The sequence below is a fragment of the Rhinichthys klamathensis genome, unplaced genomic scaffold (genome assembly GCF_029890125.1).
Source record: "Rhinichthys klamathensis goyatoka isolate OS25496 unplaced genomic scaffold, OSU_Roscu_1.1 h1tg000174l_1, whole genome shotgun sequence".
In the NCBI taxonomy this organism is placed as follows: Eukaryota; Metazoa; Chordata; class Actinopteri; order Cypriniformes; family Leuciscidae; genus Rhinichthys; species Rhinichthys klamathensis.
The window spans coordinates 999,986-1,017,022 of NW_026606704.1; the positions used below are offsets into that span (position 1 = coordinate 999,986).

General features: G+C 38.3%; 1 protein-coding gene across 5 annotated transcripts in view; it reads right to left on the reverse strand.

Moving 5' to 3' along the window:
* Window positions 1–17,037, reverse strand: part of dst (dystonin) — a 243,432-nt gene that overhangs the window by 104,958 nt on the left and 121,437 nt on the right. For 2 of the 5 annotated variants that reach the window (XM_056260168.1, XM_056260164.1), the window contains 11 exons: window positions 16,776–16,913; window positions 14,783–14,871; window positions 14,516–14,624; window positions 9,387–13,922; window positions 9,111–9,257; window positions 8,680–8,895; window positions 8,441–8,590; window positions 8,067–8,300; window positions 6,903–7,055; window positions 5,605–5,838; window positions 5,149–5,433 (listed from right to left, as the gene is read on the reverse strand). In XM_056260168.1, coding sequence (XP_056116143.1) covers window positions 5,149–5,433; window positions 5,605–5,838; window positions 6,903–7,055; window positions 8,067–8,300; window positions 8,441–8,590; window positions 8,680–8,895; window positions 9,111–9,257; window positions 9,387–13,922; window positions 14,516–14,624; window positions 14,783–14,871; window positions 16,776–16,913 — 6,291 coding nt within the window. The remainder of the gene's footprint in view (window positions 1–5,148; window positions 5,434–5,604; window positions 5,839–6,902; window positions 7,056–8,066; window positions 8,301–8,440; window positions 8,591–8,679; window positions 8,896–9,110; window positions 9,258–9,386; window positions 13,923–14,515; window positions 14,625–14,782; window positions 14,872–16,775; window positions 16,914–17,037) is intronic. The other 3 variants (XM_056260165.1, XM_056260166.1, XM_056260167.1) reach the window with 3 other exon arrangements.

Below are 17,037 nucleotides of genomic sequence, written 5' to 3' on the forward strand. Positions count from 1 at the left end.
GTCGCAATTCACACTTAAATCGCTATTCTAGACAGTGTTGATAATGAAGGAATTAAATGGAATTACATGTAGCCTAGTGATATTTCTGTCATAAAAGTTTATTACTAAATATTTCATTATTTCAAAATGATGAAATAAAACTGGTTTGGGGCAGCTTTTTCCAAGCAAAACTAAATATAATCTGAAAAAACGCTTGTTAATTTGTTGTCATGAACAAAATGTTCAACTCAATATTAAATTCTACAGGGATCTTTGGATCCTTACAACCAGGCATGCAATTTGTGAATTAAGTTTTTATTTGATTTTGTATTATTCAAATAAATATCGAAACACGGTGCTTCGTGGTAATGCTGCTAAATTAAATAACATTTATAGAACAATTATGAACTTAAATGAAACAATATCGCAACATTTCGACAAATACATTATTTGATCTGTTTTTACATTTTAATTCAGGGCGATTTAGCCTACATTTAATTAGAGCGAGATTTTCACCCTTGTCTTGTCATTTTCTCATTGGGAAGCGCTTACATTGCATGTTTGAGTAGATCCTCTGTTCCTCTAGTTTTCATATGGATTAGCCTATAATCAGATAACATTTATTAGCCTAAATATTTAGACATTTAAAGGCTTTAGACCATAGGTTCTCAAAGTGCGGCCCGCGGGCCAATGGCGGCCCGCCGAAACATTTCTGGCGGCCCGCGATAACATCTGTAAAACTGTTAAAACTATTGCTTTGAAAAAATGAATATCTCCGTTTAGTGGTGTTTAGGGGCATCCATAGGCATAAGCGGTAATTACATGGTCCGACCGACCGATCGCACTTGACCTCACTCCCAAGGCCACCAGGAACAGTGGTTGTCTACACAGGAATAGGAATCGTGGCCAACCGAAACCAGCACCACAAATCCCATTGCAATTTAAAAGGGTATGTTGACCAAGTAATCAATATTCAATGTGACTTAATAATAATCTTAACAATGTCAAGCTTATTAATAGCCGCGTTTCCATTACCTTTCAAAATGTTCGCGGGCGCGAACACTTGCATTTTCCTATCAACAGTGGAAACAACTTAAACTAGTCTATCATTTCTGGTCATACAGAAAATAATAATGCATTATTCGCAACTACTTTTATTTGTGTAAACTCATAACAAGAAAACGTGCTTTTGTAAAATAAAATAAAACAATCAGTAGCCTAGGCTACTACGCGCTTTCATGATCTCCGTGAACTGGAGCGCGAGAACTGAAACAAAATATAGCCTATGTAGGCTAAAGCTTAAAATGTGCACTTTTAAACAAACAAACTCGAATCGAAAGCAAATACCTGATTATGTAATCCGTATGAAAGGTGGATTTCTCTCTAAAAGCGCATCTGCTTAACAGCGGAGATGGAGATATGTTTTTAGCCGACACTTAGAAAACAATAGTTTATTAATAAACAATTAAAGTGCCTCGCTGTTTTTTCAGACGCATTTATTATCATTAGCCTATAACTCACCTATAAATCAGGCTAGATCAGACACAGGCTATATGGCTCTTTTCATTCATCACTGCGGGAAAAATATAAATTCCAGGTTCTAATTTGGCCTTAGAAAAAGTCTGTCGATATTTACTTTTTTGCGCAGCAGTTGGTGAAGCCAGTTCAAATTAAAATTTTGTTCAACTTTGCGTTTTAAAAAGACAACAACCGTTCATTTTTCGTTTTTCAGTTACGGGTTAAAAAAGATAGATAATAATATGCAAATCTGCAATAATGGAAACGCGACTGACAAGCAATGATAGAAATGAATGATGATGATGACTTGTTTGGTAAGCTTCTATTTTAAAAGTTTCTTTCTCTCCCCCCCAAAATTTTCACAAGTTTTGCCAGGTTTAGCTTCAGTTATGAATTAAAATGTGTTTATTGCAACTAATGTAAACTGTAGAGATGCAACCTGGTCATTAAAATAATTTCAAATGGGATTTTCTTTTCAGTTTTTTTTTCTTCGTTTTCTCCCCCGCCACTTTGGCGGCCCTCAGTTCAATGTTGGGTTCCTAAATTGGCCCTCACCTATCAAAACTTTGAGAACCCCTGCTTTAGACATAGCCGATTTCTTATCGTGACTGAGCTGAAGTGGCTTTCGGTTCATTTTTGTGACGCGCAGTTCCCGGAGACAGAGACGACAGATAGCCTATACTGTTTTTGTCGTTAGCCTAATATGAATACAAGTTTACAGTTTTGAACGATGTAAGCTACTCTACTCTTATCTGTATGACCAAAAAATTACGGAGTCGCCTATTAAGTTATTTTAGCTGTAATAATGAGAAAAATAAATTAATCTAAATGAACGCGCCGCCGTGTTTGTCGAACACTAACTCACCATGCCAGAATAAAACCCGACTTTAGAAAAATGCATAGGGCCACTCGGCGTGGTGTGCCAAAACACTTAATTATAAACTTCAATATTTCATTCAAAATAATCTTAACACGCTTTGTGAAATTTTGAAAAGCCGTGCATGCATTAAGGCCACTGGAACTAATGAACAACTGAAACGCTGGTTTTGATTTTATTGTTTGTCGTTTAAACGTGCCTGTTGCATATCTCTATTTTATATATTTGATATTGGTGAAGTAGCCTATAGCATTGATTAGCTGTGGAGGGAGGGGTGTGGGGATTAAAATAATTCAGCAGAAGCAGGGATGTTTAGACCAGAAGGAAATCACAATCCCCCCTGGCAAATCACACTTTACTTAAAACCATGTTTTTAAAAACTCTAGGTTGTAGGGAACAGACCTCTCTGCCATGCGCGCGCACGGTTTGGAGCACAATATCTGTCTCGCATGCACGCTCGCTCTAGATAGATTACGGGATATTTTAACTAATTTGCGGTATAATAACTAGTCGATCACGAGTGGCTCAACAGGTATCTATAGATAAACTATATCCTTCAGGAATTTGACCGACCGGGTTGACACTTCAGCGTGAGAAATCGGGGGTGTGGCATGAGAGCCTGGAATAAAAAAAAATATATATATATAGCCTATATATATAGGCTATATATAATTTATTTTTTTACAGAACTGCTTTTGAAATTACGATTGGTAGCCTATTATTATACAGATGCAAAGTCGTTCTGTTGGATACTATTTTGTTTTTTTGTATTTTTACTTAGTGTGAAATGGAAATGCATGATAATTGTATTTTATAAATATAAGCAAAAAAAAAAAAACTGTATGGTGTAACAGAGTTTTAGAGCTAGACAAATCTCTTTGCAATAATAAATATAAAATTTACAGCAGACCATGTTTGTGCGGGATTTGAACCTGTGTCATCTTGATGATGAACCGTAAGTTCTACCGCTCAGCTATGAATTTCCTCACTGAAAAATACCCAAACGTCTGTTTCTGACATGAGCGAGAAAACGTTTTGTCTTTAGCCTGTGAGAGTGTAGGCCTACTTTAGCCTTTTAAAGTTTTAAAAGATTATATCTTATCTGTATGACCAACAATTTGTTGTAGGCTTATTTGGAAATTACCATAACTTGTAGTATTTCATCCTTAGGCTACTGTTAATAGACATTAGCCCCACTTACGTTTTGCTAAATGTCCCTTTGCGCCACCTGGCGGTCATTTCGCGAACGACTTTGCAATGCGACTGGTTTATTTTTACCGCGGTGGATGGCTAAAAATGGTATGTGGATGGCTAAAAGGTGTGACTATAAATGTGCTTTTGGCTTTCATTTAAATTTTGATTGTTTGTATATATATATATATATATATATATATATATATATATGTGTGTGTGTGTGTATAAACATTTATTTATTTATATACACTACCGTTCAAAAGTTTGGGGTCGGTACGATTTTAAATACTTTTAAAAGAATTCTCTTCTGCTAACCATGGCTGCGCTTATTTGATTAAAAATACAACAAAAATCAGTTATAGTATTAAATATTATCTCTAGTGTAAATCAGCTGTTTTCTGTGTGAATATATAGTAAAGTGTAACTTATTCCTGTGATCAAAGCTGAATTTTCAGCATCACCAGTGTCAGTGTCTTCAGTGTCAAATGATCCTTCACAAATCAGTATAATATGAGGATTTGATGCTCAAGAAACATTTATTATTATTATCAATGTTGAAACAGTTGTTGGTCTGTCAGTTGTACAGTTTTTTTGTTTGTTTTAGGATTTTTTGATGAATAGGAAGTTCAAAAGACTTTTGTAACATTATAAATGTCTTTACTGTCACTTTCGATCAAATTAATTATTCCTTGATAAATAAAAGTATTGTTTTCTTTCCTCCAAAAAATAAAAATAAAATTCTCACTGACCCCAAACTTTTGAACGGTAGTGTATATATATTGTCCTTGCATTCTTTCTTGTGTGACACCCCTGAATGAAAGGCTCATTAGTATGCAGACTGCTCAGGTGAGAACTGCCTAATTATTCATGAGGGGGTTGGGCCGTTCCGCCCATCCGCATATTGCCTTTGCAAACAAAAAATTTTTTTTCACAATTTAAAACAATCTATTGTTTTATGTGAATGATAAGGCAGAATGATTTTCAGATCAATTTGAAGCAAAAACTCTAGGCGATAACATCCACTAGTCAAAAGTCTTGTGGACAAATATTTAGTATGTTATTTGAGGCCTTATATTATAAACTTTATTTTTTAGTTTTTTCAATAACCACGCATAAACAATATTCTCTCAAAAATACAAACATGTACATACATGTTGCTCACATATTATGGTAGCCCTGTGTGTCCTATATAGAGTGTAATTTCACCTGTGCCATTAATATGTTTATAAGCAACTGAAAAAAGCACAAATGTCAGAGCATGCCAAAACATCTCAAGGACCCCGAAAACACCTCAGACCCCAGAGGGTTAACCATAATTACCATAGCACGTGAACACACCAATAAACACACAGTCAAACAAAGAGCAAATGAGATCATTAACAAGGTGATTATCAAGCCACAGGTCAATGGGGGATGAAACACGGGGAAAACTGGGTCAAAGGAAAATGAGCATACAGAAAAAAAAAAAGAAAAAAAAAACTGTAATAATTACACTTTTGTATGCTGAAGTGTACTTCTGTTTCACAAGGGTATGAACAGTCTTTCAAAGAACTACTGTAAATAAATACTGAAGTACGTACTTGAACTCTATCATACTGCTGGTCCAGGTCCAAGGCTTTACCGTCTTGTTTTTTGCCGGTATGCAGACTTGTGTTATCTGTAGCATCTAATGCATTTCCATTAGGATCATCTCCCTCGCCAATAATCCTCTTCACTGACGTGTACTCCGGCATGTTTCCGTTCTGTTTACCCGTCTGGTCCTTTTGTATTCCACCCATTTCTTTCTCTTTCCCAATGTTGGAGATCCAGCCTAGAAGACCTTCAATTTTGGTTTTACTCTCTTCCAGTTGTTCAACAGCTGCTACCTGTATTGTTGCAAAATCAAAGAAAAAATAACTGATTTACTGAAAATAGTCACTAAAATCCAAAGACACCTTTGAGAGCCAGCACAAACTAACTGCACTAAAGTCACTAAATGTCTTTTTTTTTTTAACTACCACTTGAATAGTGTTTGGAAAAGTGTTTTCCCCCCTAACCTTCTCAGTCTCCTGCTTGATAGCACTTGTCAAAACCTTCTCCAGGTCCTTCCTTGACTCTTCTGCCTTCTGGTTGAGCATATTCGCCTTGCTCTTCAGCTCTTCCAGTTTGTCCTCAAGAGCCGATATCTGCGCTGGAGTGAGTTTACTGCGATTCTCCTCCAGAAACTTCTTTGTGCTACTGATGACTTCATTGAGGGCACTGGCATTAGCCTGCAGGTCTTTCTGTAGAGCCTGAGAGACCAGCATAGAGAAAGAATCTTTAATATTCAGCTTCAATCTAAACAGATAAAAACAATATAACACATAATTAATTGCAACAAGACACTGTGTTACAGTGATTTAACCTCGGGTAAAGGGTTAAGGGTGTTCCTAGGCATGTAATAATGGTAAAAATCATTGTAACACGCAGACATCAGTGGCTAATCGTCTATACAAAAGAAATACGAAAAAACACCATTGTTCCATAAATAGTTACATTTAGTATTAATTATTATGAAATTCATTATTCTGAATATAGGCACTTAAACACTGGTGTGCAGCCGACTGGTTGTTAGCATGTTTCCTGGTAGCTGCTCAAGAGCTTCTCAAGTGTTCAGGGTGGTTTCTATTGTGTTTATGTCATTGCAAGCTAATTGCTAGACAGTTGTGAAGCCAACATTTTCTGGGTGTATGCTAGGTGACTGACAGATTGATCTGGGCTGCGTTTCCCAAAAGCATTGTGAGCCCAAGTTGATTGTGAAGACCATTGCCACCAATGTTTCTACTATCAACTTGATGCTTTTGGAAAACGCAGGCCTGGGTGGTTGCTAGGAGGTGACTAAGCTGTTTGGAGAAGTTGCTAATGCATGTATTTGGTTTTGTGTGGTTGTTAGGCAGTGGTTATTCCAATTTCCAATTCCAATTCCAATTTATTTATAAAGCACATAATAATACACCAAGGCTAAGTATATGGGATTTTTTTAGCTCTTCTTTTTCATCTCCTGAACAAAAATATGATCTTATCATTTATGTTTAACAGCACACCTTAAAATCAATAATCGCCGCAAATTTAGTTGATTCATCTGTCTCCATTTACATAGCAATGCCCAACTTCCTGCAATCCAATCAATTCCCGATGGCTGAAATCAAGTCCCACTCTACCCTTTTTTTCTCATTATAGAGGCTGTTTCACTTTTGCAATTGGGAAGCAAAGACTTTAATTTCATGCCAACTTTAACAAAGACCTCTAATAACTTATTTAACTGTATGTAATATATGTACAAGCATATGTGGTAGCAAGCGTGACCAGGTTGTACCTGATGCTCTTGCTGGTATTGCTGGAGGTCTCCCACACTCTTTGCACTGACTGCCTGCTGCTGGTGGCCAATCAGTCGGTTTTCCGTCTGTGTTAGATCATCAAACAGCTCCTGCAGCTTTTCTGAAAACTCCCTCTGCTTCTCCACAGCGGCCTACCACATAAGCGAAAAGTTAGAAAAGAAACCTTTTCCACAGAGAAAAACCACAGCATCAAAGCAAACACAGAGCATGTAACCATTAGCAGTGACTGAGTATGCTGTAAACATGCCAGCCATTCAAAGAGAATTTGGCAATGGTAAAGAAATGTTGGTTAGTGCTGCCTTTACTGCCAGAAAGCATATCCACATATAATGAAGTTTAGGTCCTTTGGTAGTAAGAGCTGAATAGGTTCGGGCAGCCTGAAAAATGCAAACAGGATCAGAAGAGGGTAAGTTGGTGGCAGTGATCAAGCCATGGCTTTCTGTGTTGTAAATAGAACAAATAAATTCTGATTAAAATCTGCAAAACACAGAGCAATATATTGAGCATCACACACACACACACACACACAATGCATTCATGAATTGTCTTGAAAATATCATAATAAAACTCTTTTGAACGACCCAATGAAGAAAAAATTTGGGGGGCTTATTGGGGAACTAAACTACAGTACAACAAAAATAACACAAAATATTCATTACTCATCTAAAAGGGTGTATCCATGTTTTGGTCCGAAGAATGAACATTTTTTATTTAAAATGGCTCTAGCATAGCAAGTAGCAGATCATAGTTCATAGCATAAACTAAACACTATCTTTATTTTTGCATGGCTGACACCGCCGTGAGTGAATGGGTGAATGCGAGGCAAAATGTAAAGCGCTTTGGTGGCCATTGGGTCTGTGAAAGCGCTATATAAATGCAGTCCATTTACCATTTTACAAGAATGCCAAATTATTGAAAATTTCCTATACCAGTTTCTTGTTTCAAAAGGAAATATATTGGCGCAGGAAAGAAAACTGCACACAAGTCACTTTTTGGGGTCCCTTGGGTTAATAGGGCAATAGAGTTTCCCAACACTTCACGTCAAAATACACCACACATCAAAGCAACAACTTTTAGAAGCATCTCCATGCATTTTCATGTGATCAGGTAAATCTCAACGGTCAGTGTGATCTCTCTCAAACCTGCTGCTGACTCTCATCCTCACGGATCTCCAAGTGGACCTCCAGAGTTTGTCTCTGAGTGAACACTCTGTCCATTAGCTCTTTAACAGATCTCTGGGTAGTGCTGAGAGCCCTTAGAAGGTGTCTGCTGTGAGCAGGACTCAGGAACTGAGCATGCTCAGAAATGAAGTTTTGGATATCAAAAGCAGCATCTTCCAGGAGCTGTCGGGTTCCTGACAAGTCCTTCTCTGTGTCCTGAATAAAGAACACTAATTAAAACTGTTCAGGTAATGACTTCATTTGATGTGGAAGCTAAATAGCAGGATATAATGTCACACTGTATTGAAACCATTGTGTTTTGGGCGACTTTATTAATACGTTCCAAAACAACATACCTTAATTTGCTGAATCTTGATCTTAATTCTTTCTGTGTCATCAGTATCCATGATATCAAGCTTAGACACCATCGCAGAATCACCTTGTATACAAGCTGATATCTTATCAAGAGAGCTTAGCAATTCCTGATATGAGCTTTCCAAATGGATCTGTAACCCATATATGAAAAAGTGTAAGATAATATCATTTGCATTATTCTATATTTACTCTTGCTTTCTTTTCATAAGCCTTCACTAACCTTCACCGTGTCAGTGGCTAGTAGAATATCATTACTTCGCTCAGCTGACAAGTAGCAAACATCTCTGTAAGCATTCTGTATATCTACATAGACTGCAGCCAAATCTTGGTGGATTTGCATGGAAATGAGTTCATCAGCAGAATTCAGAAGTTGCTCTGCTACGATCAAATCTGCTGTTAGTATGTCAGGGAGAGCAGCAATCTGTCTTTCCAGAGACTAGAAACAGAGTGTGTGGAAGTAGTTGAGGAAAAAAAGAAAGGAATTGAGAAGAAGAGTGACAGAATAAAAGGAATAGGCAACAGGCTACAGTAGAGATCATATGTAGAAAGAAAGCACTGGACAAATATTAGTAAAAAGCAGGAGTATCTGGGGTCTGCGGGTCATGAGAAAGTGGAGAGAGAGCCTTTTTATTTTTTTTATAAGTGACAAACCTGAACTTCCTCAAACTGACAATGCAAGCCCTCAATGTCTTCTGCTAAGGGACCATTGGCCTGCAAGTCACTTCTTATATCTTCAAGAGTATCGCAATGATCCTGAAGTCTCGCAACACACTCCAAGTAATTCTGGGTTGAATATCTCTGCAAAAAGTACATAATTATACTTACACCTTTATCAAAAGATATCAAAACATGCACTTGGATGATGCAGAATTGATAATGCTTTGGAAATTAGCATCTACCTCAGCTGAGAGTAGTAGCAATACTCACTCTCGGTTTGACTTCTTCTGTCTGCCTTATGTTTGGACCATCTGCCACAGAGACCTGGTAGTTAGAGTTGGTTGACTGAAAGACATCATCTGCAGCAGTATCATCTGTGGTTGAGATCTTGTTTTTAGCATCCATGCTTTCATCTCTAAGGACAGTGTCTCCCAAAAGACCCACATCCTCAAGCATTTCTTGATCTCCACATGTGGAGATCCCCTGAATCATATCCAGTATATCAGTCTGACACGTTATTCCATCATTACTCTCATCAGATGTACAATTCTGAACTTCTCTCGGATCAAGTCCTTCATGTGTTTTCAAATCCAGGAGGATATCTGGATCCCCGATTCTCTCATTTGAGCTGGGATGATTGGCTGGAGAGGATCCAGAGGGGTGCTGAATAATTTCAATAATGCTATTAATGGCTTGACATTTTTGTTTTTGAGTTTCGTCCACACTTACTCCATCCATCTTCGTTTGGATGAACTCATTTGAAAAATCACTGCTTCCCATTGATTTTGGAGCACTTTCATCTTTGGCCCTTGCCATTTGAGGTAAATGAAGGTTATCTTGGAGTACAGCTTCAGCAAACACCGTATCTCTACCCTGAGACTGTTTGAAGATGCCTGCCTTTTTCTCACTATTCTGATCAAGCATGGCTCTGACAGAAGGACTTGGATTTTGGGGGTCAGTCTGCAATTCATTGGATTCTGTGAACATCTCTTCTGAACAATGACCTGAAGTTGACTTTAAAGTTTCTAGCAAGTCTTTTACATGTTTATCATTGTCACTTGTAAAGTCGGAATCAGCTGATCTGGCTATTGAAGTGTCCTTTGAGGCTACTTCATAACAAAACTTGCTTTGCTCGCTTGGGTGTTGTATGTTATGCGTACCTCCGCTTGAATCATCTTGACTAGAGTTGATAGTAATTTCAAGAGGTAATGGCTTGGAATTTACTGTTGATCCAGCTAAATCCTTCAAGTTGAGTTGAAGTGTGTTCTCTGATCCTTTGAAACCTATAGAGTTTTCAATGTCACCATTCTGTTCTACATTACAGTCAATACTGCTTTCTGTACAGATCACACTGGGCTCAGGTGTTGTTATTGGTGCATTTCGGAACATTTCTGACATGTCCCCATAACTAACCGACACATTTACTCTGTTCTCTGTGCAAAACGGTACTGGATCCTCATCAGAATGCTCATGATCTGGATTCCCATTTATATTATTGGAGTATTCAGCTTCATATGATGCATTGGTCTGAAATGGTATTTCCTCTTTCTCATTCAGCAGATTTTGAGCTAGTATGCGGTGACCATCAGTACTTAAATTCACCTCTGTTGCAGTCTCCATTGGTGACGGGACACTTGCTCCACATAAAGACAAGGTTGGCTGTGCTTCTGCAAGTGTTTTAACTTGTGCAACATCTTTTACCATTGGTAGCAAAGTGCTCAAGCTCTCAGAGAGCCCTTTGTCAAAATATGTGTTTGTTATTGCAGACTCCACATTGGACCTGTTGAATTCCTGTTCAGGATTAAGTACACTCTCTGATTTTCTTTCATCAGAGCAGACATCACTTTGTGACGAACATGATATCCCAGAGTCACTCTGTACTGGGCTAACAACTTGACTGGCTATAGTCTCAAGATATGCCCCCTCCCTGACACACGATGAAGGACTTCCAGTTTCACAAGAAACACCAACGACAAAAGTGTCAACATTGTTATTTGGCCTTTTTGAGTAATTTCCTTCCAAAGTGAAAATGCTTTTTCTTTCATCTGTAGTGCTCATCTCATTGTTAGTATCCATAGTCTTGAAATTGCCACATTGTACATCACGATCCTCCCCTATTCCAAGAGTTTCAGATACATCATCATACACATTATCTTTTGTAGAAATTGCTTTAGATGGAACGTCACAAATGGTGGGTAACAGAAGATCCTGACTACTGCTCACACCTGATATGTCTGTAGATTCATGCATGGCTTCATCTGATCTTGAGCTTATTTGACCTCTTTTTGCTGAGTCAAGCTCCATAATGTCTACCCTTTCATCCTGCTGTGAATGTTGCATTCTCTCAGCCTCTTCATCATCCAATATTCCCGACTGGAGGGCATCATTTACACTGAGCACACACTTTGCCTCTGGATCAATGATGGCCTTGCTGATTGCCTCTGAACAGAGAACACTTCTGCTAATATCATCAGTAATCAGACCTCTCTCTAAAGCATCACAAACGCTAATGGTTTTTCTAACTGCTGCATCATAGAAACCACCCAAAAGGTTCTGCTTTTCCATGATCTGTAGTGCTACCTTACTTGAGACGCAGCCTTTGTTGACAGAAGTGTTCAAAACTGACAATGAAGCACTTTCGTTATCTTTCAAACCATCCCCTTGAAGCTGCAATGCAAGTACCTCTAAGACAGTCTCTTCATCAATAAGGCCTTTATCAAGAGCACCTTGAAGGTCATACCGTTTTCCAGAGGTGACATCTAAAATCCCACCTTCCTCTACTTGTGCCCTAAGAAGATGGATGGCGTAATCTCTGTCCACTTTGTCACCCCACACATGCTCTGTATGTGGGAATTCAGAGGGTATATCTGTATAGTTGGTTGTTTCACTGGCTTTCGAATGTTTTTCTCGGCCTTTAACGTCATCATCACATTCAGAATTAGCTACTATCGAGCACAAACTTGTGGCAGTTGCTGCTATAGAAAAGGCTGTATGTGGTAACTCCATTGTTTTTGACATGGTGCTTTTGTCTGCTTGGCACTTGTCTGTGCATGAACATGCAGAAACCTCAGGCAGTTTGTTCATTTCAATTACAGTCTCATGTTCATTACTGCCTAGGAAAGGATCACAATTCTGATCTGTTGCTAATGTGTTTACACCAGAGTCAAAGGGTAGAGTAGGTTCTAGGTAATTGTGTAATACTTTTACATTCACTACTTTATGTTCTTCTTCTGTTGTGTTTTCCAAAGGTTCACAAATTTGCAATTCTCCCAACACATCATAATCAGCTTCCAGACAATCATTGTCAGTGTTATGAATGCAGCTGTTCAGTGGAGACTCATGCAAATCTTCAGAAATATTATTCATATGAAGGCCGCTAATGTCATCTGCACATTCTGATTCTGATGCTTCAAAGAGTAATTTAGCCATTTTATTTAACTGGTGGTCAAAGATCAACAGTCTTTGGCCTGACTTTGGATCCATATAGCTATTCATCATGAGGTAGGAAATAAATAACTGTTTCACCTCAGAGAGAGATGGTGCATCTGTGCTGTTTTTGTCACTCATTTCTTCACCGGATGTACAAGATCCTTCCATTTGTAGCTCCCGCATTACCAGCCATGATGAAAATCTGTTTTTCAGTTCATCTGTATCAGGAAAAACATCTGGGATTTCTATTGTCTTCAACAACTCTTTTGTAAATGTCTCAATCAAGTTATTCTCCACTGCAGAGTCAACATCAACTACCTCAGAGGTTTCAGGTACGTACAAGGCTGTTATGTTCTGCCGGTTATGCAGCAGTTCCGATGCAAGTTTTTCTGTGATTATATTTTGCTGAAGAGAGGTGGAGAAAGAGAGGATTTCACCAGCGTTAGGCCAAAGGAGACCCATGAATGCTTTCTGTCTCTCCAGAACTAACAACGCACTGCTCGAGCTTATTAAGTCACACTGGACAGCCTCGTCGACTGTAAGCCTCACCCCATTGCAAGGATTAACGATGCCACCATTTTGGGTCTGATGGCTTAATATCTCACTTGCAGTGTCCAGATCAATCAGACCCTCAGATACGGCCTCCTCAACAGTCAGCTTTTGGCCGGTGTTGGGTTCAACTATGCCTCCTGCAAACAACTGGGTGCTCAGCAACCGAAGCATGATCTCTCTATCAATGACGCCCTCGTGCATAGCTTTCATAACATCAATCTCTCCCCCAGATATAGTTCCATCTTTTCCACATTTGACTGGAAGCAGGCGAAGTCTTGTCGGCTCGTGAATCAGGCTCCTCTTCACAAGCTGACTAAGTGTGACTCTTTCTGCAGTGTTGGGGTCAATCAAGTCCTCCCAAGTGTCCTTGCTCTCTGACATCTGGATAAAGAGTGAGTCGGGTATCAGGCCAAGTTGAAAAGCCCTTTCCAGATGTAGGATATCACCGGTGTATCTTAACCCTCCAGTCGCTAGCTGGATTTCAATGATCTTTATAGCTGTTTGCACAGATATAGCCCCATTTTCCAGGGCTGCAATAACTGGCAATGGTTCTAAAGCAAACTGGGGATCCTGAACACATTTTTTAGCTTTATTCAAGTCTTGCAGTTGCTTGAACATTGTGTCATCCACAAGTTTGTTCTTGAATGCATCCTCCAAGTCCATACACAAGTGCTGTTCAGGCCAAATGAGTCCATTGGTTATAAGTTGAGCCTCAAGAAGACCAAGTCCTGTGTTCTGGTCAATGAGGCCATTGTTCACCGAGCAACACACAGACATGACAGCTCCACTTTCAACATCCAGAATCCCTTGAATGACCTGCAGTGCCTGGAAAGAGATAAAATAAATCAAGATGTTTCTGAAAGTATGTTCAAACATAATCATTAATCATTTTGATAACAATATTGGTTATAAATACCATCAAACATACTCACCCATCAGTCAAGTCTATGGATTGTACTAGCTCATATGCAACAGTGCAAGTCATCAGAAAGAGAAATGGGACGCAATAAAAGCTTACATGCATCTGTGAACAGAACTCTCAGTATTTTGTAGAACAACACAGTTAGAGAAAACACGCAGAGCATTATGTTATTATGTGCAGTGTGGTGAACCTCATGTAGACAGGAAAAAGAGTATCCTGCTGTGAAGAAAGAGTGAGACTGGCTGACATGCAAGGTATGTTTACAGCATACTCAGTTTACCATGAAGTTTTAAAACACACACAAAAGTATTTTTGCCATCTTTGCAGTAGTGGCATTAAAAGTTAGAGTGGCTAAGGATTTTGGAAACTGTCTTACCATGCTACATATTTCAAGCTGTCAAAACAAATATTAGTCATGCAGCTGGAGAGAGTGTTTACACTTTGCACACAATAATCACCATATACTGTATAACCACCAATTGGCAGAATATCTCACCTGATCAGCTGAAGAAGTTGCATCTGCACACTGTTGTGAGAGCTCGCTGTAGGCCTGGTGAAGAGATTTGAGCTGCTCTTTTGCCTCTTGCTTTTCTTCTTCTGTCATTCTAATAAAAGAAAACATTTTACAAAAAATTCCTATTGGGAAAGCACATGAAAATGAGAAAATAAGTAAAAAAAAAAAAAAACAAGTGCATGCAAATAAACAATGCTATTGGAAGCCGCAATTCATTCTCAGTGAAGCCCTGTGGACATTATAACATACTTGTCACTGTGTTTGGTTAGCATCAGCTGGGTCGTTTTCAATGCTTCTCCAATTTGTTCCTTCTTTGTCACCATCTCCTCCATTGACATCTAAAATATAACATAATAATGCATTAGATTAGCTGCACTTTGAAAGCCACTTCATCCAACATCTACTGTAGGCTACTCAAACATCTGAAATCAGATTCATGTTTTTTAAGCAACCTCTAGCCATATAATTTGCGGAGAAAGTGAGGATATGCCACTATTAGAGTTCCATGATTTATTATTATAATGGGGTGCAAAAGTTTGAGACCACACTGAAAACCTGGGATTCAAAATCTAAATTAACACAGAAAACAAACAACGTTTCGGGATTTTGAACACTTATATGAACACTTATTTGAACACAAATATGCTGGAGCCTATCCCACACACACCTACGGACAATTTAGTGTCTCCAGTTCACCTTGGACTGTGGGGGAAATCGGAGCATGAAACCCATGCAAACACAGGGAGAACATGCACACTTCACGGATAGAAGCATATGCTAAATGCATAAATGTAAATGTAATCATTTATAGATATTGTGACACTGACCATGTGTACTTTGTATAAAATGTATTGCTCCTACTGAAGCACAAAATTCTCTTAATAACATTCACAAATCATGCTGGTGTAACGGTGTAGTATTCTCAGGAACAGGCTGAAGACTCAGAAGATGAAATCCAAACACTTTAATAATAAGAATCATGTAACATGCAGGGAAACTCACGTTAACACAACAGTGTAGATACTAGGTGACCAGACAACGAGTGCCGGATAAGGAACAACTTAAGTAGTGAACACAACGAGGATAATTACTAAACACAGCTGACACACATAAACTAATAATGACGGTAACCAAGGAGATGGACGAGTAGCGGGAAACTGAACAAAGAAACATGTGACAGATGAAAACATACTGAGAGTCCATGAACAAAACTAAACTGAATGTGACAGCTGGATATCATGAGCAACGTATTTTACACAAACCTGTGAAGTCCATGTCAGCTTGTGTGCATGCTGTTATTAAAGCAAATACAGATTCTGAAATGTGTCATTTTTTTCAGTTACACTTTTCCCTGGGGGGGGGGGGATACAGGCATTTTCACAATTGGCCTCAAATTTTTGGATCCCACTGTATTTTTAAAGACATTTTGCCATGTTTATATAAACATCAAGGTTGAGTAATCAATCTTTTGTTTGGAGAAGTATATATTCTGACATTTTAGGTGGATGAATGGTAATTTTTACACAACTTTCTAACTTGGGAAACAATTTGTTTTAAATGGCATTTAAATTGTTCTCTGCTCTTGGTCAATCAACAGCACATTTACCAACTAAATTACTTGGCTCTGAGAACCAGGAAGCACTCCAAAATGAGTGGTGTGTAAGATTGTGTTTGATGAAGTGTAGAGATATAGCAACATCAGTAGTGCAGGGAATTCTATAACCACCATATAAAGCTGTGATTTAAGCCCCAGTGCAATTTGTACAGTTTATCACACTGTACATGCACATTATGTTGTTAATGTGGATGATGGAGCTTATGGATACATTTTCATTGGATTATTATTGTTGCCCCATGTGTAAAATGGGACATGACCTCATGGCTGGTCCAGATGTAATATAACAAAATAGTGATTATGGTGATTATTTAAATCACAATTTGAAATGAAAGGGTGATGTATTATGGGTAAATATTTTATGTGAAATGTGGGTGGATAATAAAAGCAAGCAACAAGTATGTGACCAACAAACATATGAAGAGATACAAAATAATAATCTTTATTCAGAAAAACAACAATGTAATTGTGTTTTGATGTTTTTGACATATTAGCAAAGTTTGGAAATGCCGAAAAATTCAGTTCCCTGTAATGTTCAACACGTTGACAAGATGCTGACATTAAAACAGCTACAGATAGACCTGTTAAAAACGATGAAAAAACAATGGGATAGTTTGACTTGTTTACCTGGGGTTTACTAGTGCTCTCAGTGCTGGGTTTACCATCACTTTGAGCTTTTCCATCTTTGTTCAGATTCGTTTTCATACTGGACAATAACTTGTTAACTTTATCGCCATGTTCTTTCTTCTCGTCCTCAACAGACCTCTAAAATCATTGGAAAGAAATTGTAGGGTGGATTAGAAAACAATTTAGAACATTCATTATTAGCGAAAAAAAAAAAATCAGTGTTTGAATACAATATACTGTACAGAAAGGAATGAGCAGGTCT